Here is a 22,183-nt window from a genome sequence, read left to right on the forward strand (position 1 = left end):
CAATACAACTGGGTATCTACTGAATGTTAAGCTGTGCAAGTCAACAAAAAGTTGGCCCAGTTATTAATCCCTGCCTCTGATCAAGTCAGCAGATTTATGCCTAAAATGCTGTCAGTGCTGTTTTGTAATTTTGGCCTTTTGACAGCAAAATTCACTTTGTGCTCTTGGATGATTATGCTCATAAGAAGCTCAGACAGTAATAGGGAAATGTCAGAATCTGTGATTAGAACACTAAGGTTTTGGCTCTTGGTCCTTAGTCAAAAGAGGTTGCTTTGGTCATAACTCAAATTTGGTTGTATAGAGACTATCAGCCATAAGATGCCTTCATGTCTTTCACATTAGACTATTGTGTGGAATCTGAAAAGTGGATTCAAGAATGCACAGGTGCAGTCAGAAAAACAATGATAATAGGAATAATCTTTTGCCATGACTATATTTCAAGATAGAAGTTGTATACCAAATCACCATAGTATAATAAATAACTAAGACTTGATATAAATTATTATATATATAAAATTCACATATATATTTGTCATATATATAAATCATTTAAATATGTATATGCATCCCAGGGTCCTAAAGAAGCTGGTTAATGTGTTTGCCAAGCTGTTCTCCATCATGTTTCAAAAGTTGGGGCTGTCAGATGAAGTCTCCAGTGACTAGAAAACAGGAAACATCACTCCCATTTTTAAGAAAGGAAGAAGTCCTGATGAATTACAGGCCAGTGAGCCTCACCTCTGTTAGGACACATTAAGGCACATACGAGACAAAAAGGTGATCACCAAATGCAGATCATGCCTGACAAATCTGGTGGTCTCCTATGTGATAGCAGTGGTGACCAAGGAATGGCAACTCACATAATCTACTTGGACTTCTGCAAAGCCTTTGGCATGGTTCCCCACCTCACACATATCTCTAAGGAGATATGGCTTTGAAGGGTGGAGAATTTGATGGATAAAGAATTGGTTGGATGACCAAACTGGAGAGCTGTGGACAATGAATCTATGCACAGGCGGAGGCTGGTGACAAGTGGTGCCCTCAAAAGGTCCATCTTGGTACTGATTCCTTTAAAAGGCAGACTATGGGATTGAGTGTACCCTCATCAAGTGTACAGATGACACCAAGCTAGGCAGAGCAGTTGATATGATAGAAAGAAGAGATGCCATCCAAAGTGACTTGAACAAGATGAAAGGTGGGCCTGTGTGAACCTAGCGAGGTTCAACAAGGCCAAGTGGAAGGTCTTGCAATTAGGTTGGGGCAATCCAAAAGACTGGGAGCTCAGCACTGTGGAGGAGGATCTGGGGGTTCTGATGGGTGAAAAACTTAACATGAGCCAGTACTGTGCACTTGCAGCCCAAAACATCAACAGTGTCTTGTGCTGCATCAAAAGAGGGGTGGCTAGTAGGGCAAGGGAGGTGATTGTCCCCCTCTACTGTGCCCTTTGAGGTCCCAGCTGAAGTACTGCATCCAGTTCTGCAGCCCCCAGAACAAGAAAGATGTTAAATTTTTTGGAGCAGGTCTAGAGAAGGGCCACAAAGATGATCAGTGTGCTGGAACACCTTTCCTGTATATAAAAGCTGAGGGAGCTGGGCTTCTTCAGGCAGGAGAAGAGAAAGCTACAGGGATACCTCACTGCAGTATTCCAGTACTTGAAGGGAGCTTATAAATAGGAGGAAAATCAACTTTTGACTTGGGTAGTTAATGATAGGGGAAGGAGGAACAATTTCAAACTAGAAGAGGGGTTAGATTTAGATTAGATGCCAAGGGGATGTTTTTCACTGAGGGGCAGTGAGGTGCTGGCACAGGCTGCCCAGAGAAATTGTGTATGTCCCATCCCCAGAACTGGATTTATGATGAAGCTAAGGATATTATCTATTTACTTCTGGCATAGATGTTTATAATCAACTCAATGTAATTATTAAGGAAATCTATGAAGAGCTGCCCCAGTTTTTCTTGAATGTCTGGGATTCAACATTAGGGAAATCCTTCACTTCTGTTGAAATTCTTGATGCATGTAATTCTAATATGCATGAAGAAATTCCAGAGCCAATACAGATAAATGCTGTAAATGAAATAATGAAATGGAAGATTTAAAGACGACATGGATTCAGTGATTCTACAGCTCTATGATTCTATGAACATAATTATTCACAAGAGAGTAAAAAATGAAACAAAAGTTACTCAAATGTGAATGAGATTTTCTTGCTTGGTAAAAATATTTTGCTCCCTAGAGACAAAAGCAACTGAGGCAAAGGTAATTGTAAGGTTTTCCACTTAAAAGGCACGTTGTTCTGTTTTTGGACAACAGATGGCACTCTATTGCTACTAAAAAGACAAAGTTTAACGCTATCTGTGTTTCTGAAACGTGTGCTTTGGCCTCCAGCTTTAACTACTTACCACATTTCTCCTGGGATAAATAATGCTGAAGCCAAGTTTCTAGGTGCTAACAAAGCGTACTATGCCATTTTAATTCTGTGTGTGCATGTTTTCTGCCCTCCTGCAGTTTTGTACCAAACGCTAACAGAGATCAGCAGGGGAAATCAAGCATAAATTAGAAGGAAGTGTGAGATGATAACACTCAGAAGGCAGCAGAAGGAAGAAAGAAAGCAGGAAGAAAAAGAATGCATCTGGAAGAAGAACATGAAAGGAATTAAAAATAATGATAATAATAAAAAAATATATGTAGAGGAAGAAAGAAAATTCACTATAACAGAACCAGAAATTGTAAGTAGAAGCAGAGAAGCAAACAAAGTGCTGCAATCCACACAAATTTACAAGCTTGGAAATCAATGAGAGAATCAATTTGGATGGACTTGGTTACTTGCTTCAGGGAATACATCAGATCTCATTCTGTATAACAGATTATAAAATGCAGGCTTGATGTAAGAGCAAAGCATTATTAAATTAATACTTGAAACCAATAAGGAGCAACAAATCAGAAGGAGTAAAACTTCAACACTTAATGAAATTTCTTCTGTCATGAAAATGCAATTAAGGAATAGCGAACCACCGAGACACTTTTTCTCCTTAACATTTCTTTTGGGTTCGTATCTGTTTTACTTGGTCATGGTGTGAAAACAGCTAAGGGTTTTGCACCTCCTACCTTTGCAATGAATATTTTGTTTTAATCAGTTTTACTCTTCTAATGTAAGAAAAGGGTGAAAAAGAAATTGCGTATCCCTATCATTCTGCTATGGATTGTAAATCCATAGCAATTATAGGTTTTAATTTAGGAGATTAAAAATTGCACTGATAAATGAAAGGGAAGAGCCTTCTGAAAACAATTCTTATAATAACTTACTGAAAGAAAATCCATTTTCAATTTGCTTATTTTGTGCTGCTGGCTACATTAAGGAATGCAGTCCATTTTAGTATTCATCTCACACTCACATCTCTGCTTTTCTCTTTATTTTGAACCATCTATGAAATTAAGGTGTTGAAAAGATTTGGTGCTTTTTGGATCATCAAGAAAAAAATTAAATGCACTGGGTACTTCCAAATATCAGACCCTAGAGAATTTTGCAATTATCTATAATCAGTAAGGTATCCCAAATCAGCAGAGTAATATGGCTTCCAGTTTTTCTGGAGTTTTCTGTTTTGTTTTTCTGTTTGTTTCTTTATTTATTTAACTTCTATTGACATCGTGCATCCACTCATGCATGTGCTGGGCTGGTGTTACAGTAGCACACATCATAGAAAGCCCAGCAGGATACTTATTTATTTTGCTGCTATCATTAGGGCAACACCCAGCCTCCAGTTAAGGCCACCCTCTGTGCAAGCCACTATGCAAACAGTGACAAGAAGAGACAGGACATGAGGAAACAGACCCAAGTTGTTCCAGGGGAGGTTTAGACTGAATGTCAGGAGGAACTTTTTCTCAGAGGGTGTTCAGGCATTGGAAGAGGCTGCCCTGGGCAGTGGTGGAGCTGCCATTCCTGGTGGTATTTCAGATGTGTAGGCATGGCGTTAAGGGACACAGATTAGTCATTGGTATTGGTAGATCAAGTTGATGGTTGTACTTGGAAATCTCTAGGTTTTCTCCAACCTAAATGATTATGTGATTCTATGATAATGCAACACAAAGTGTTCACACTATTTCCCAGTAGCAAACAACAGGAAATAAGCTGTAGAGAGAAATTACTTCAGTTGGTCAAGTTCAAGAATTAGTCACTGGGGAAAATATGAGATAACAGGATCAAAGTATCAGGGTGCCTGGCTTCACTCTATGAGCACAGAGCTGTGCCAGCTTATAGTCAGTTAGTTAATCAAGCTATTTCTTTTGCAATACAATACTTCAAGTTTTCTCCTCATGTTTCAAAAAATTCCTGTTATCCATCACTGTCACGATGAGCATCAGGGTCCAGAAGGGTAACTTTGCCTTATTATGCTCAGACAGCATTTTGTTCACATTTGGAGTCTTCGTATTCATTAAAATGTGCAAATGATTGCTGACTTTTCCTCTCATTTTACAAAGTGTTGATGTACAAACAACTAAAACTCCAGTATGGTATGAGATGTTCACTAGAATATCTCACAGTATTTGCTTACTATATTTAACTGTTCTTCTTGAAAAACTATTTTATCTGCTTGACTGTGGTTTCTTTGTCATTTCTTGTTGTTTGAATATTGGCATTAGCTGTAGAAGCAGTACTTTATCCTAAGTTTAATAATGAATACACTTTTTAATGCATTTATTTTCCAAACCTCCTGTCTAACTTGTCACAAACTTTGAAGTATATTTAATACAAGGGAACCTACTGGGAGCCAGGCTTCAACCTGACTGTTGCATGCGTGAGTGCACTGGCTTATATATGGGCTATTTTATTTGCTTTGTAGGAACCCCTCTGGACTTAAATAGTCTTTCATTTTGTCCTTTGTAGAGAAATTAAAGCCTGCACACCAGGCAGTGTTTTATGCTTACAGCTAGCAAGACACAATTGGTATGAAGGAATAATTTCTTACTTGAGAAATAAAACTGGCCCATATTTTTACACCAGTGCATGACATTTACCTCAAAGGCACAGATGCATGTCTCCTGGATTTGAGGAATTACACTGAATTCAAGAGCAACATTGTTGGACAAGTAATACGCTCTGTAGCTTTGAAAGGAAGATGGTTATCCCAGTACACTTATTTATTTATACTTTGTTTCACACGATCATTTCTCTCTCTTCTCTGATCTAGGAGGTGTATTATTTACATGCTAATAATCAAAATAATTCTGGAAATCTGCATCTCTGTTCCACCTGCTACTCCCCAGCATAGGCATAAACTAAAAAGGCTGCTTTCCATTCTGCTTTTAAAGACTATAAATGATGACTGCTCCACCTTTCCAGTTTGTAAATGAAGCTAGGTGAGATGGAAATGGTGACAGGCAACCTCACTACACTGCTGGGAGACAGGAGGTATTCAAAGGTTAAGAGAATACTTAAAAGTAGCAATGCCGCTAAGCCGTGTATGAAATATCATTACAGAGTCCATTGGAAGCAAGAATCCAGAATCACTTTGTATGAGATACTTTTGAAACACAAATCTACCTGTAATGTCTTCCCTGTTCAGAATAAAAATTAGTCATCATTCAAATGCTGTTTACTTGAATGCTAATATTTATAGATGAGATATTCAAAACACCCTTGATGAAAGAAATTGAAATCCCAGTTTCTAAGCATCTCAGCAGAAGAGATGACTGTTATCATGTGAAATACAATTTAGTCTGAATGTCAACTGTAGAAAAAATAGTTATCATAACCTACTGATGAATCCTTGTGAGACAGTTCAGTAGGATTTCCAGGTAACAGCTTTTAGTTTTCAACAAACGTTTTTCCTATTTTGAATATTCACAGTTAAAACTGTTCATTAAAATTAGAAAACCTCTCAGATTAACAATATTTTCAAATCCAAACATTAGAGTCTTCTTGTCTGTAACCCACACAGATTAGGAATATTACTAATGAGTTTGCACTGACAATGACATCCGGCACCTGTGAAGTTCATGCTTTTGTACACAGCACAGAAGCACAAGCACAGATCTGTTGATCTCATGTACGGCTATTAAATTCTGAAGAATATATTGCTTGAAAATAGAGAAAAAATAAGGATTTTTTTTTGTTTGTTTTTCTGTTTTGCAAAACATGAAGTCTACAAAAGCAGGCCATAAAAATGCTTTCTCTTAGATACAAATCCAATACCTAAGTGAAAAACCTATTGAAGTTTTCAAAACATCTGTGCTAGCCCACTCAATTACCATATATTCAATAAGGTGGAAAGGAATAAATGCTGCTGAATGTGATTCCACCTGCATTTCTTTGTCCCTCCAATATTTCATTTCTCCTTCAGAGAATGCACTAATTGTATTACCGCAGTGACTACACAGTTGGTCAGACAGAGCCAGCATGCTGGCCTGAAGTCTCAGTGTGTGATAGGGATGCCTTGCAGGTAAAGTAGCCATTTATGAAATGCAACTCAAAAGCAATATAATCAGTCATCTAAATACAGGACTCTACAGATGGAAGCTGGGTTCCTAAAAGAGAAAAATAACTTTGTTTTGACATCAAATTGAATTAGCTATAAACATATTTAGCAGTAAGGACTTCACAAAAACATTAGGCTAAACTGAGCTTTATTATAATGAAGTATTTAGAGCTGAGCCGATTGCTTCTATTTGCTCAGTGGTGTAACAGGCTAACAGTCCCACTTTCCTACATGAAATGAAATATGACTCAGCCTAACTTGATTAGTAATAATTACAAGCCAGATACTCTTCTACCTCCTGAATAGCAGGAGACCTGTAATATCAATTGTACATTCCCACTGCTCTAATGATTCATACACAATAGATGCAAGCTGTCTGCATGGCCAGTGCAGATTTATCTAAAAATTCATGCAGACAAACTGATTATCAAATTTCAATGGGAATTTAAGTCTGCAGGGTGCCTCCTTATTATGGTGTCCAATAGATCAGGCCAGAGACATCATAATAGAATTTCTTTCCTTAAATCTCAATTCAGTCAATCCTTCTTCCTTTCTTTTTAAAATCAATCAATCAATCAATCAGTCTATCTATCTATCTATCTATCTATCTATCTATCTATCTATCTATCTATCTATCTATCTATCTATTCATAGCATCAATCTCTTCAAGAATTGATTTGAGGAAAGGGAAGGGGAACGCTTAGAGAGAGAAGGGTAAAAACAAAATCTAATGTGAGGATGTTTGAGCACTGAGACATGTTACCCAAAGCTTGTGAATTCACAGAGGGATATCATAGAGTTGTTTGAACTGAAAGGGACTCTTAAAGGTCATCTAGTTCAGCTCCTTTGCAGCCAACACAGACACTCAAAACTAATCAGGATCTCAGAGCCTCATCCAGCCTGACCTGGAGTGTCTCCAAGATGGGCATCCAGAACCTCTCTGGGCATTTGATGACAATCCCAGCCTCCTTAGAGAAAGCTTCAAGAATTGGGATCTAAATTGGAAATTAGTCCTGCTTTGTGCAAGAAGGATGGCTGATCGGGACTTCATTTATAAAATTACCTTTTGGAGAAAAGCCCTTAATCCATATGGGTCTTTCCTATAGCAACTTTAATTAGTCTTGTTTTCAGTGGAAAATTAATACAGCAATCATAATACATTATATATATATATATATATAAAAATATAAAATCAGGTTGGTTTGTTTGTTTCTGTTGCTTAAGATTTTATGTTGAGACTTGTAGCAAAAACATGCTGGGATCCACTGAGGAGTGGATTGCTTCCTTTATCTACTGTTTTCTCACTGCAGAGCAGTTGGGTTGTAACACAAAGCAAAATACAAGCAAGATGATGCCATTCCTGTGTGGAAAGTTTGGATTCCTGCTTTTACTGTGATGGAGAAATGCTTTGAAATATGATCTAGGAGTAGCCCATGGCAAAATATTGCCCCTGCCTACAAAATACTTCAGACAGTTCCACACTTCTATGGGAACAGAGAAATAAATGCAATATTTACTGGAAATTATACCAGTAAGAGCAACCAAAATCTAAATAATTCAGAGTTAAATACCAGCTTTTCTAAAAACATAAATATGCAAATACATTAACTGTAGTTATGAATTATTCATATTTTACCCAATTATTTCTGTTAAAATGAAGTCAGATAAGTATGCAGAGCTATGCCTCTACAACTAACATATTAATACACACACACACACTAGCAAGGGTTTACTGTTTTCTATCAGTATTCTTCAGCCTTAGACTACAACACTGCCTTTCCAAAATGAATTCATGCAAATAGTTAAAAAAACGGGAAGACTTCATGGGGAATTCCCATGATTAGTGGTAGCCATTTTACAGCTAATACACATGAATACTGACACCAGTCAAGTGAGGTGAAACAAAGAGATTGAGATATATGACAGAGATTCTTTACAGATACCTCCATGAGAACTAAACTTTTCAATATAAATATCTAAAAAGGATTCTTATTTATTTGATAGCATTTATTTCTGCATATCACTGACTTAAATATTGTGGCATGTAGCCACACAAGCAGTGAAATCCTGTGTGTATGTGAGGAGCTCAATGTCTGGCACAGTGATATATGAATGCTCTACAGGCAGCTCCAACAGAGAATCATCTTACCCTTCCACAGAAATGGTCCGCTGCAAGCTCACTGTGGGGGGACGCGTTGCGGTGCTGTGCTGGGAATGACTGTATGGCCAAGGGAGAATAAAGAAAAGCTTTTGTTAGCAAAATACATGTTTCTTTTGCTCATATTGTCTCTAACAGTTTAGCTAACACCAAAACAGAAAACAGACAATCAGATTGTTTTACGCATATCTATGACATTTTGAGACTTTTTTTTTTTTAAAAAGACTTGGCTGATCTCCTTTAATATCAGATTTCACTCCTCATCAAGAAATTACAAGGAAGAAATTAATTCCCTCTTGTCCTTTTAATTCATTTTTTTAAAAAAGATTAATACATGCACACAATTCAGGGACTTAACTCAGAAGGTAAATGTTCTGCAGAATATATTAACCATAAACACTTGTTAATTTGAGAGCAGAAGGTAAAACAGTAAAGCATAAAGTTATCAGTTTAATTCTTAGTGTTTCTCAACCAGAATGCTTGGTGAAAAAAGACATGCACTACTTCTCCTTGCATTGTAATTTAACATCGAATTTAACCAGTTTCAATCAACATTCACTATTTCCATCAGATTTTAAGTAGCTTAAGTTTTACCATATGAAATTTTATCAATCTAAGACACGATATAATGAATTAAAAAAAAAAAAAAAAAAGTGTTTTCTTTGGAAAATGCAGGATCTGTGAAATAAGAAATTATTTTGATTGACAGTCCTAATGACTAATGGCTGCTTTCCTATGCTGTGTTTGGAATCTCAAAGATAGCTTCTACAAGCCTAATGAATTATACAGAAAATATTAACTTCAGTATTGTGCTATTGCAAATAACATTAATATTTATGAAAATATAAATGGATAAAAACAAATCAGATAGCTTCAACAAATTGTATTTCTTAGCCAAGACAGCGTGTTTTAAAACAAACAAAAGAGCCTCCAAAGAAAAAAAAGCAAGGAAAAAAAAAAACCAAAACAGAAGTGTTTGGATGTATTCTATAATTAGTTTAAATGGCTACATCACATAGAGAGGCTAAATATTAATAATTAAAATTACAGATTAAAAAAAACTTTCCTAGTTTTATATAATTTATTCCACTAACTGCAGGTTTTGTTTTGCTTAAAAGCTTTGTATACCACTCAAGGTGCTCAAAGGAAGCAGATCTTACTCTCAGTAAGAGCTATGTCATTCAGAATAAACAAATAATGAAGCCATTTTACATGCTTCTTACCTTGTAACACAGACACAATTGTCTGTGTTGCAGAAAAGATTGGATTTTTCTCATAGATTTGTGACAAGTGGTGTCATGCAGCAGGACAAACAAATGATCTGCTACTTGCTTATTCTTTCATTTGAGGCCCTTGTGCTCATGTTTTGTGTCAGTAAACTGCTGTTCTCAGACTTGTTCTGAGTATTTCAAAAGCTTTGTGGGAAAGTATATTCCCCTTATAAGAAGAACTATCGAGTTTTATCAGCTTATCTACTTCTGTCTGCTACAAAGTGCAGTATACATGGGAGTATCAGGAGTCTGACATCACAGTATGAATCGAATTGTTGAGTCAGAAAACACAGTAGAATAATATGTTAGGAATGATAGTTAAAATCTCACATTATATTAGCATCTTGTCTATGCTTAAGAAGTGCATTAAACTGTTTTCTTTACACATTCATATAAGTTTTAAAATTAGGATGACTTATCTTCTATCCATCTTCTACTACAGAACTGAAAGGGAACACATATCCTTATGTTCCTCTGTAAACTCTCCCCAGCTAAATGACCAAGGAAGTGAACAGCCTCCCCATAAACTTTCTCCCATACATGTTAGACAAAGTAGCACAGCAGAGCCATAACATCTCCATTTTTCCCTGTGCATTTGACATTCAGAAATGGTACTCCCTTATGTTGCAGCGAGAGGTATGGCTGTTAAAGAAAGAATCCCACTGATTGGAGGCATGACGATGCGGGCAGTCCTAGAATCACTACTGTTGGAAAAGACAACTAAGACCATCTAATATAACCACTGTCCCATCACCATCATGCCCAATAAACCATTTCACTCAGTGCCACATCCACACATTTCTTGAAACCTCCAGGGATGGCAACTCCACCAGTTCCCCAGGAAGCCTCCTTTAACTGTTCCACCAGGCAAAGTTGAGCACCCACCTGCTCACAGGTGGTAGCAATCTAAGTCACATGGCATGTGTCTAAAGGAAAGATGGAAAAGCCAAGCCTGACCTACATAGCCAACGTCAAACCCACAATGGATAATTTAAGAAAGGAGCTCCAATACATGCAACAGGTGCTATATATTTTGATGAAAGTGAAAGTCCATTAACAAGGTATGGCAAGGTAGCATCTTAAGGCTTCCTGCAAAAACGTGAGTAAATAGTTCAGACGTATTTGAATATAACACAACATTTATCTGAACTGACCCTCTCACTCTTAGGTAACATTCTTCTATTCTACAGGGCAGTAATGTCATAGGAAAGAGATGCTAAGCTAAGTGTTAATAAAGCAGTTTTCCTTAGTAGAGCTGTGCTGTTATGAGGATAGCTGAAATATTTACATCTAGCCACATCAAGGTGAACTGTCTTGACCTGTGAAAACTTTACTTCTCCTCCTAAAAAAGACTTTGCTATCAGTGGATATACTTGTGAAACTGACCAGCTTCAAAATCAACAAAACTATGAGAGCATTAAAGGCAGAATTTTCAGCTGCAAAGTACTAAAAGCAAATAATTGTCCTTTTATATAATTAATAATCCATAGTCATTAAAAATTATGGAATAGTAAAACTGTGCGATATGACTGTGCTCGGATGTTGCAAATAAAATAATGGATTTTATTCACTAAAATAATTTGAGGAATGGTGAATTATTGCTTCTACAGTCAATGAGTCAAACTAAAGAAAGGGGCCAACCAAATTGCTGTGATAGATTCTCAGTCCCCACTTGAACAGCAGTACTGAATTTGACTGATGAATACAACTGCCTACTTAACCTAGGCTACTTAGTGCAAAACCTGTAGGTTACAACCTATCTGTCAAATCACTATTTCCAATCATTTTATATAACGGTCCAATAAAAAATAAGAGTTTTGTCAATACACTGTTCAAAATAGCCTTTACAGAATTGACAGAAACTCCCACTCCCAATCTTTCTAAATGATCTGCTGTTTGACATGGTTCAATCTTACCTGATTTGGAAAGAATTACTTTTCTAAATGTAGGCATACCCAGAGCTAAAGTCGGTATCATTTGTGCTTTTATCAAGTTATTCTCAGATTTCCACATTCACATACTTCTCCATCTATAATTGTGAATATTTTTGCTTAAAACATATGATCACTACTTAGATGGGTTATTAAAAATCCTAATTACAAACTTAATAAGGAAAATAGTTGCAAACAACCTTTCCAGAATTTCTTCCTTTTGTGGCGTCCATTGTAAACCAATTCCAGAGCCCTGCTTTGCCAATTCATCCCTTTCAGAATATCAGATATGTAAGAGCTCAGGAGCAGGGCAAGGTACCCTGAACTCACTCATCATTCTCCTAAGCCACTTCAGAATTTCGGCTGTGCCACCACCTCTGCTTGGGGCTTACCCCTGCACACAGCTGTTATGACTGGGGCAAGTGGCAGCAAATCAACATAAGAATTACAGGCTGGCAAAAAAAATAAAATATTCAGAAGGAAAAGCAAATTCCTGAGAATATAAAATCCTCACCACGCATCAAGCATGGAGTGAAAAGAAAATAACTAGATGGACAGTAATATTATTTTCTATTATTTCAAATATTATTTCAGTAAGGTAATTCCACAACAAGTATGAATCAAAGCTGTAGTTTCAATTCCGTGTTCTGTTGGAATGACTACGTAGCTTTGCAGATCTGCATGAGGAACCTCATAACTCACCCCTTCCAAGCAGGAGGGTCAAGGTATTAGCAATATTCCACTCATTAGCCATCACTTTCCAATCCTAGGTATTTGTGAAAAAATCAAATCAAATCCCAGCCTCTTTTGATGAAAATACATCTTAACTGGTGAAAACTTATTTTTATGTGTCATTTATAAAATGTGATGCTCAGCACAAATTTATGCCAAGGAATGGTCATGAATACAATTAGATCTACAAATTAAAAACACATATTCCCAATATTTGACACAAATAGCTATGTAGCCTAGACAAAAATAATAGTTTTGTATAATTCTTTACTGAATGACTTAAAAGACGAAGTTCCTAGCTTCTGCTAGACTGGTAGAATGAGCTGAAAGATTTCCATGAAGTGCTCAGTACACTTTTACGTGTGCCAAAGATCATGTACCACACATTTTATAGCACAAAACAGAACTTCTAATGAGTTACAGCCAACAGCATTTCTATGATAAATGCCTAGACACAGACACATACAAGAGAATTGAGGCATGAAGGTAAATAGCATATTTTTCCACTCACAGATCTACACTGTCAGAGTTTGACATTTAGGCTTATAAAGTGCTCTATTTTATTTTCTGAAATGATACAGAATGATGTTCAGTAACATAAGTAATAACATTTCTATATATCACTCAGTACTCCATCCATAAAAGATGGGGTTTCCCTGAAGAAATGAATCTCACAGACTCATCCCTGAAAAATACCACTTTGAATTTAATTCCATTTAATTGTAGTTCTTTGAGACAATGAGTATGTAATACTCTTGTGAGAAAATTCCTATGAGGGAGGAAACAAAGAATGAGTTCTAAACAACAATAAGGTTCTAAATAGGGAGAGTAGAAATTAATCTGTTTTCAATGTATTTAGTCATATTTTTGCTGTTTTTTTTTGTTGAGATTCATTTTTTTGGCACAGTCTGCCATTTCATGTCTTTCTAAAGACTAAAACCAGAGCAACTTAGTGTCAACATAATTTTGAAATCTTTATTATGAGAATAGCAATATAAATAAGGATAGAAGTAGCCAGTCTCCTTAGTTCTGATTCTATTCTAGCCCAAGGAAGCCTTAATTACATTTCTGCTATGTCGGTCCTCATACATGCTTCTTTTCTTTTTCTTTTCTGTGGTACTCAGGGATATGATTTAGCAGAGGGTTGTTAGAGTTAGGGTACAATGGTTAGTCTGGTTGGACTTGATGATCTTCAAGGTCTTTTCCAACTTGGGTAATTCTATGATTCTATGATTCTTTCCAAGGGACCCCTGGAACAACTGCTTTCCATTCACAGTGTGACACTTTCACCAATACACAACATTCCAGTGAAACACCTACCTGGAGTGAAAGAATCACATCAGGGAAACATTCATTGTACTTTAAACTTCTATAATGCAATTTGGCAACTGAAAAGGACAGACCAATACTAAGATATCAGTCCACATGTCACCAAAATCAGAGGGAATCCCAAAGCCTGTTTACGCATTGAGAGTGGAAGAAAGAAGGCTGCTACAATCTGGAATGTTTCCTGATGTCTTTTACTCATATAAAGACACGTTTTCTTTTCACACACAGAATACTAGAAAACCCACTTTAATAGGTTTTATGATGCACTGTCAGCATGTCTAGGACTAGACATAGCAGTGCAGTTGTTTACAGTTTGCAAACCTTTGCTTTGATGGATGTAAGTTTAAAAAAGGCAACATCCTTTAATTCCATTAATGCAGAATCTAAATTCAGCTCTGTGGAGTGAAATCAACATTTCTTAGCTGCCGACAGCTAAACTTTTAACTTAAATGAGGTTTTGCTTTCCTCTGGGATTAATTAGAAGACCAGAGAATGTTTATATATATATATATATATATATATATATATATATATATATATTCTTTTTTCTTTTTCCCTTTTTATTTTTCTGTTATTGATTTTATCTCAGTTACAAACAACTTGATGATATCCATTTTTGACAGTTACTGACTCATAATAGAAGTATCAAACTAACCAGATGATAGTCTCCTATCAAGCTAGATAGGAAGCCTCAGAGAAAAGGACATTCAACCCTGCAACCCTGCAACTTTCAGATCATCCTTAGGCAATATAGCCACACGTGAGCTATAACACTTTACATATACAGGCACATACAGAGAGGATTTGGGGAGTGACTCAGCAGCCATAACTCCTGTTCAAAAAGGGTTTCTCTACAGACATTATACAAATAGTATTGCTGGGCTAAATACTTACACAGTAGAAAAAAGTAAAAAACACCAAACAACAAAAGATTAGGCAGTCACTGCCTACAAATATATTGAAAAAGGAGCATGCTACATTTTCTCTATTCATTGCAGAGAAGTTGGGCTCAATGACCTTTAAAGGTCTCTTTCAACTCAGTTCTGTGATTCTATGATCTATGTTCTGGTCCTCTGGAGTGATTTCTCTTGCACAATGAAGTCAACACGATTGCTGACCTCATCCTTCTCTCCTTCCTTCCCCACACAGTAACCAAAGAAAAGTGGTAAGCCACATTTAACAACTTAAAGTATCTGAGTTATTGCAGCACTCAGCATCACACACAAATAAGGAAGAATGCAAGGTGAAACTGTGACTCAGAGGAGTACTTCAGAACTGCAGCAGCTTCTGGAACGAAGCTAATTATACAGCTTTTTTTTACAGTGCGTCTAAGTCAGCACCTGCCTTCAAAGTGGTGAAACATCCACTGACTTCAATTCTGCTTCCTAGTGGCTGAGGTAATTGCAGGAGATAATGATAAGCTTTAAAATATAGAAAATATGCTTATCTGAGAAGGAATTGCTATTTTACAGTGAACATAATGTTTAAAACAGCTGAAGAAATTTGGGATGATTTGCAGGGGACTGAAAGATTCAGGAGTGCTATTTAAAAGAGTGGAGAGGTTTTACTGCTGGTGAAGTTTCACATGTAGTGAAATATTTATACAAAGGGTAAATACAAACTTCCACAGGACTATGAAGGAAACAGCACTGTGTAAACTAAGCATCCTGACAGAAGACTGTACAAAAAACATACAGCGACAAACCTACATAGAATTAAGGAGAACAGACGTTTTAAGACATGAGACTTGGCTGAATGACTCAGCATGGTACCTCATTCTTCTCAGAAGTTATTCTTTTGCAGACTTCGCTGCTACGTATCCATGACTCACATGTGAAACATTTTTAATTTTGCTTAGAATTACCCTTTTCATACCAATCAGACGAGAGCCACTAAAATGATCAGAGGGCTGGAGTACCGCTCCTATGAAGAAAAGTTGAGGGAACTGGGCTTGTTTAGCTTGGAGAAGAGGGGGACTGATTATTTTAGATTTTCTGATAGTCATAGAACAAGGGGAATGGCTTTAAACTAAAAGAGAAGAGATGACTAGACTCTCAGTTTACTTAATTGTTGTTATTATTATTACTATTTATTGTTATTGTTTTTACAGTTACTGTGATGGATGTGAAGAATTATTAAGATCCATCTGCGAGCTGAAATACACCTTGATGAAATTAGTTTGATAATTTTACCAGTGAAGGATTGAGGTTTTCATCTGAAAAGGTTTGTAACAAGTGAAATATGTACACAGGAAAAAAAAAAGGGGGGGGGGGGAATGGAAGAGTACAGAAAATCTCATCTTCCTGCTTGTTTAAGCGGCATCAGTTAGAAATAGTACATGAACACAATAACTGAGTTTGGCTCTAATTACAGCTGAGGAAGATGATGCAGTGCTGCTTTCATGAATTTAAATATGGAATATTTGTTTTGGAATGACTGAAAGCTTCCTGATGTGCTCGGCATGGGCTCCCAATTACCTTTACTCTTTGATATCCTGATACCAGTGCCTTGCTGATGCTAGTTTCCAATTCCTTGTGAGGAAACTGCCTGTCATCCTTCTTGCCATCCTCCTCCCCAGCCTTTTATATGATGCTTTTGCAATCCAACATCAGTTTCTTTTTTGCCTTGCTGCTGCACTTGAATGCTCTACCTCTTTTACTGTTGGCTATCACTTTTAACTCTCTTCCAGCATTAGTGCTTTCCAAGCATTAACACTCCTGTGAATTGCACAGGGCTTCAGAGAATTGCTGATTGTTTGATTTCTCTATGACACAACTGCAAGCACTGTTACTAAGAAGGAATCAGTTTCAAGAAAGGAAAATACTCTTCCATACATAAATATATCTTAATCACTCAGATTCTCTGCAATATTATAGAAAGAAAGATTTGCTTTAGAATAAGACTTGTATTAAGAATGTCTGGAGAGGCTAAATAATCAGAATAATTAGAATGATGTAACAATTCATGGGTAGAGAAAAAGAGCTTGTGGCATTGCATAACTGGATGGAGTCTTTCAGCTTCTCGCTCATTTTTCACTCATCATTATCTACCCTGTTCAAATTCATGACAGCATTTTTACTATTAAAAATGTAGAGCAATAATGTATGCAGCCATATAAATATATATGATGTGGTTCTTTGATTTTTATGCATAAGAATAGAAAATGTACATTTTCCAGCAGAAACACAGATTCCCTGACTTTCTGCCCTTCTGCTGGCCTGCTCTCCTTCTCACTGCACACAGCTGGTGTAAATGCATTTGCCCTCAGCACCAAGAGATGCAGGCGATGGCCCAGTGCCACCACAGCTGAGCCTCTGCTGCAGGGTGTATGGTCAGTGGGTACCCAGGGAGCATGGAGTGCAGTCTCCATCAGTATCTGTTCTGTGGCAATATCAGTATACAGCACTGAGTGCCTCAGAAAACCATTGTTGATATGTTTGTAAAGTTTTATATTGCTTCCATAATAAAATATATTTACTTCACACAAAGCTTATTAGGTTTCTGCGCCACTAATGAACCAAGGGTCTGCGCCAAAATCCTTATCCAGTTTAAAGAAACAAGTGTCAAAAGGCATTAGCAAGGGTTTGAAAAACTGGTTTTAAGAAACCTATAATGAAAAAAACTTAAAATAGGGCAAAACTCCCAAACTTCACATTGAAAGAGCTCATCTGACTTATAGCATCATATTGATGCTTACAGCTAGTAAAAACTAATACCAGAATTTTTAAATTAACTGAGTAATTTTGGTCACAGTTTAGTTTTACAGGAGATAATTAGGAAGACAAGAAAACAAATGGTTAATCACTCAGACAACAGAAAAATCTGGAAAGATCTCATATTTCTAGGCACTTTTCTGCAATAGCCCATAGATGTTTCTAAGTTACGAATACCTTTTATACAAATTTTGAGAGCTTCTTTCCCTTTAAGAATTAGATACCTAATTCCAATTCAGGCTCCAAAAAAGGGAAGTATTAGAAGATTTCAACACAGAACTACGCTGGATCAATCTTCACAAAATGAACGAATTATATCTTAACAGTTATACTGACTTTTTTCCACACTGTTATTAAAGCCTAGTAAGCTCGCTTATCTTTCTCTCCTCAAGGGAGGGCTGACTTTCTTTGTACAGAAGATGGCAATTCAAATATATTTTGTAGGACATTTATACTGCATCAACTTCTTTTTAAAGAGTAGGAAATAATAGATAAATAACCCTAATGATAGAGTTCAAGTAACTGCAACCCATTAAACTAATTTGCAAAGTTTCTATCCATCTCCATTCAAAGTAAAATAAGTACAAGATTCTTTTCATGGCAGAGTCATTGCACTGAATTTTTCTCATTCAAGGGAAAGCATATGGGTGATGACAATTAATTAGTCATTTAAAATGGCAATGAAAAACTGTCTGAAACCAAATCATAGTGTGCCATTAACAAAAGTTTTTATATCCCATAGGATTCCATATCATTATATTTGCACAAGAAGAACATTTCCTAAAAAATGTGGATATTAATTTTGTTTTTGTGTAAGACCAAATTTATTTTCTTTGTGATTATTAACTCCTATGTGTGTACTGCAACTAATTACACTAATTGTTCAGGTCAAACAGCCAGAAAATGAGTGCAGGAAGTGTTGATCAGCCTGAGGGTAGGAAGGCCCTTCAGAAGGATTTGGACAGGCTGGTTTGCTGGGCTGAGGCAAATGGGATTAAATTCAACAAGACCAAGTACCAGGTCCTACATTTTGGCCACAACAATGCTACAAACCTGGGGCAGAATGGCTGGAAGACTATGCAGAGGAAAAGGACCTTGGGGGTGTTGGTCAATGATTGGCTGAACATGAGCCAACAGAGTGCCCAGGTGGCCAAGAAGGCCAATGGCATCCTGGCTTGTATAAGCAATAGTGCAGCCAGCAGGAGCAGGGAGTTGTACTCAGTTCTGGTGAGTCTGCACCTCAAGTGCTGTGTTCCGTTTTGGGCCCCTCTCTTCAAAAACAACATTGAGGCCCTGCAGCATATTCAGAGAAGGGCAATGAAGATAGTGAGGGAAATAGATGTCCTAAGGGGAGTGGCGGAGGGAAATGGGATTATTTATCCTGGAGGAGGCTTGGGGGAGAACTTACCACTCTCTGCAAATATTTGAAAGGAGATTATGGTGAGGTGGCAGTTGACCTCTTCTCTCAGGTAACAGCGATGGGATGAAACGGATTGGCCTGAAGGTGAGCCAGGGCAGGTTCAGGTTGGACATTAAGAAAAACTTCTTCAAATAGTGGTCAGGGGCTGGAATGGGCTGCTCAGGGAAATGGTTGAGTCACTCGAGGTGTTCAGGAAATGTTTAGATGTACTGAGGGACATGGTTTAGTGAGCAACATTGGTAGTAGGTGAATGGTTGGACTGGATGATCCTGGAGGTTTTTTCCAACATTAATTATTCTATCAATGTATGATTCTCCAAGCTTCTTGTACAGATATTCATTAAAACAAAAATAATTATAAGAGAAAGAACATTAAATCATGATTACAATTGAAAATCAGAAAAGCACACTTTATTTTGCAATTACCTCTGACACAATGTTTACTGCACCTGTGTGATACCTTCAGATAATGTTATCCCTAGTATGTGGATATACATTATCTCTATGCAAACTGGGAATGTGGGTTGGATATCTCATTTTATAAGCAGACCAGAGGTGAGGATGCAATTCTACATAAGCTGCTGTTTAATCTCATTTTTTGTCATTGCAGTCAGCCCAGCATGCATGTTTGCGTGTGCAGTTATTCCAAACAGGAATACTGGAAAGGCCACAGAAATAAGTAAAAAGAAAAACTAAAGCAGAAATAACGCAGTGCATGTAAGTGACATCTCAACAGAATATATATAGAAAGAAACAACCACAAACAAACAAACAAACAAACAAAAAAACAACAAAAAACCAACACAACAAGACAATGAATGGTAACTTGAAAATGCAGAAATTTATAGAATATATCTTCAAATGAAAGATAAATTCAACTGCTTAAACTGTTCTGCTCCTAGTCTACATTTACTATGATTCATCCATTTTCTGGATTAGATAGAAGTTAGAGGTACTCAACATTTCACTGGAAGCAGCGTTTTGCACTGTAAGGTCTGAGAATGAATTATACACCAGAACCAGATCAAAAATATCTAAAAAACTACTTTCTTTTTCTCCTTCTGAGGTTCCTTACAGTGGGAGCATCAGACATCAGCATCTCCCATAGCACAACACAACAGTACAACTTTTTTCAAACCCAACAGTCATTAATTTTGCCTGTTTTTTGACGATAGGACATAGATTGTATTAGATGAGCAATGGAATAGATAATTTTTATATTCTATTAGCCTAATCCTTATGTCCCTATGTTAACCAATAAGGCACTATTTATTTAAACATGCCCATTAAAACCAATCTTTAAAGAGACATTTGGCTATTTAGGAAAGAACTGTGAAAAGATTTTATGAAGAACTTTAAGGCTGTGGTAGTCATTAAGGTGATCCATTTAGTTACAAACATAACAGGTAAATCAGTTGAGTAAAACACTATAAAGTCTTCTCAAAAGATTTTCAGAACTATCAAGCATACATATGTGACTGAGAAGATAAACAGTCAATTTGTGGACACTTCTGGGAACTGATTTAATGTCATCAGTACGCTAATACACTTAATAACATAAGTCCTGGACAACAGCCTGAGTTTCCTTTACTAAGCTTTTCAAGCATTTCTTCTACAGAAGGGATCACTTATAATTAAAAACTTCTCCTCAATCAGACAGAAAATCAATGGTTCTTGGCTTATTTTAATCTCACTTTAACTTGAAGGGTAAAGATGCTGCCTTACTTCTGTCACTCCCAGATTTCATTCATTAGATAAATAGTTTTCTCTAGAATATAATCTTGTTTTGTTGCTTTTAACCAATCATTTATCTCTGCAAGAAACTTTTTGCTTTGGTTCCCAAATATTATGGGTAAGAACAAAATGTGCTGGGTGCAGAGAGAGAAAAAACATTGCTAAGGGACAGTGTATGAATAGCAGACAGACAGTGGGGAACAAGGAAGCATCAAGTCCCTCAAATCAGAGACTGCCAGTTAAGATGATCACAGCTGGATCTATATCACCAACTCATCCTTTCTTAGCAATGATTTAGGAAAGAATTCCATCACCATTTAACACTAAAAAATAAAAAAAAAAATTGCATTGCAAGGAAGCTATTTTTGGAGATGGGCATCTTGTGTCTGCTTTTATCATGTGCACATGAACTAAGCTAACATTGCAGCTTTTTGCTTCAATTCTCTGTGTATACTTTTTGTGGTTGAAACATTTCTAAAGAGAGCTCATGGATACCCTTCAATCAATGAAATTCTTCACCTATAGAGCATAGATTACTCAGATGATACAAATGGCAGTGTGAGGATAAGCCCATGCATTGAAAGGTCATCCACATTTTCAAATCTTGCATATGCAAGATTGACAGGAAATTCCATGGCAATAGGCTCTTGTGTTTAGAATTCACAAATTATTATTATTTTATTCCATGCTATGCCTCTCTTCGAAATTATCAAAGATGTCTGCTATTATAAATAACATGTTTGAATATTTTTTTTCATTATTTCATTATGTTATTATAATTGGACTAACAGACATCAAAGAGTTCTTTCACTAACCTGTTATATCTGGGTATACAGTGCTCTTTTTTTCCACCCAAGTTAAGTGGAATAATTTTATTACTTCTTTTTTTTTTTTTTTTCCTCCTGGATCAAGGATAGAACTGGAGTCATTCTACAGACTTGAGGCATCTAAATTCATTTAAAGTTGTATTTTACTATTACAGCTATACTTACTGTTATAAGCTATAGTTACTGTTGATGCAGACTCCATTTATGTAGAATTCTGACATTACTGCTTTTGGCAAGTGAGTCTGAGACTTCCCAACTTCACCGCAAATTTCCTTTGAGACCTAATAAAGCCATTTATTCTATTTGTCAACTCTCTGTCCCTAAATAAACAATGATAAATTAGATGCCCAGACTCTTACCATGACAGAAGCAATATAAGTACATTTAGGTAGGCTGGACTAGAACTAATTTGTACTCTTCACTATTTCTGTGGGCAAGCCAAAGAAAATCTGTCATTTTATAACTTGCATCAATGCTACATTGCTGTTACTTGACATTAATTAAGTTTTTTTTTTTAAGTTTTTTTTCTTCCCAGTATAAAATGGTAATACAGGGGTAGCAGAACTGGCAGACTTAAACCTGAAAACACAAAGGTTTC

General features: G+C 36.6%; 1 protein-coding gene across 50 annotated transcripts in view; it reads right to left on the bottom strand.

Annotated features, from left to right (window-relative positions):
• DLG2 (discs large MAGUK scaffold protein 2) overlaps window positions 1-22,183 on the bottom strand; it is a 959,079-nt gene that overhangs the window by 208,412 nt on the left and 728,484 nt on the right. For all 50 annotated transcript variants that reach the window (XR_014942266.1, XM_085536516.1, XM_085536515.1 and 47 more), the window contains one exon: window positions 8,621-8,689. Coding sequence is in view for 49 of the 50 variants with exons in the window: in XM_085536516.1 (XP_085392642.1) it covers window positions 8,621-8,689 (69 nt within the window). In the remaining variant the exon portion in view is untranslated. The remainder of the gene's footprint in view (window positions 1-8,620; window positions 8,690-22,183) is intronic.

The sequence above is a fragment of the Coturnix japonica genome, chromosome 1 (genome assembly GCF_054131305.1).
Source record: "Coturnix japonica strain WE chromosome 1, WE-NBRP24, whole genome shotgun sequence".
NCBI lineage: Eukaryota > Metazoa > Chordata > Aves > Galliformes > Phasianidae > Coturnix > Coturnix japonica.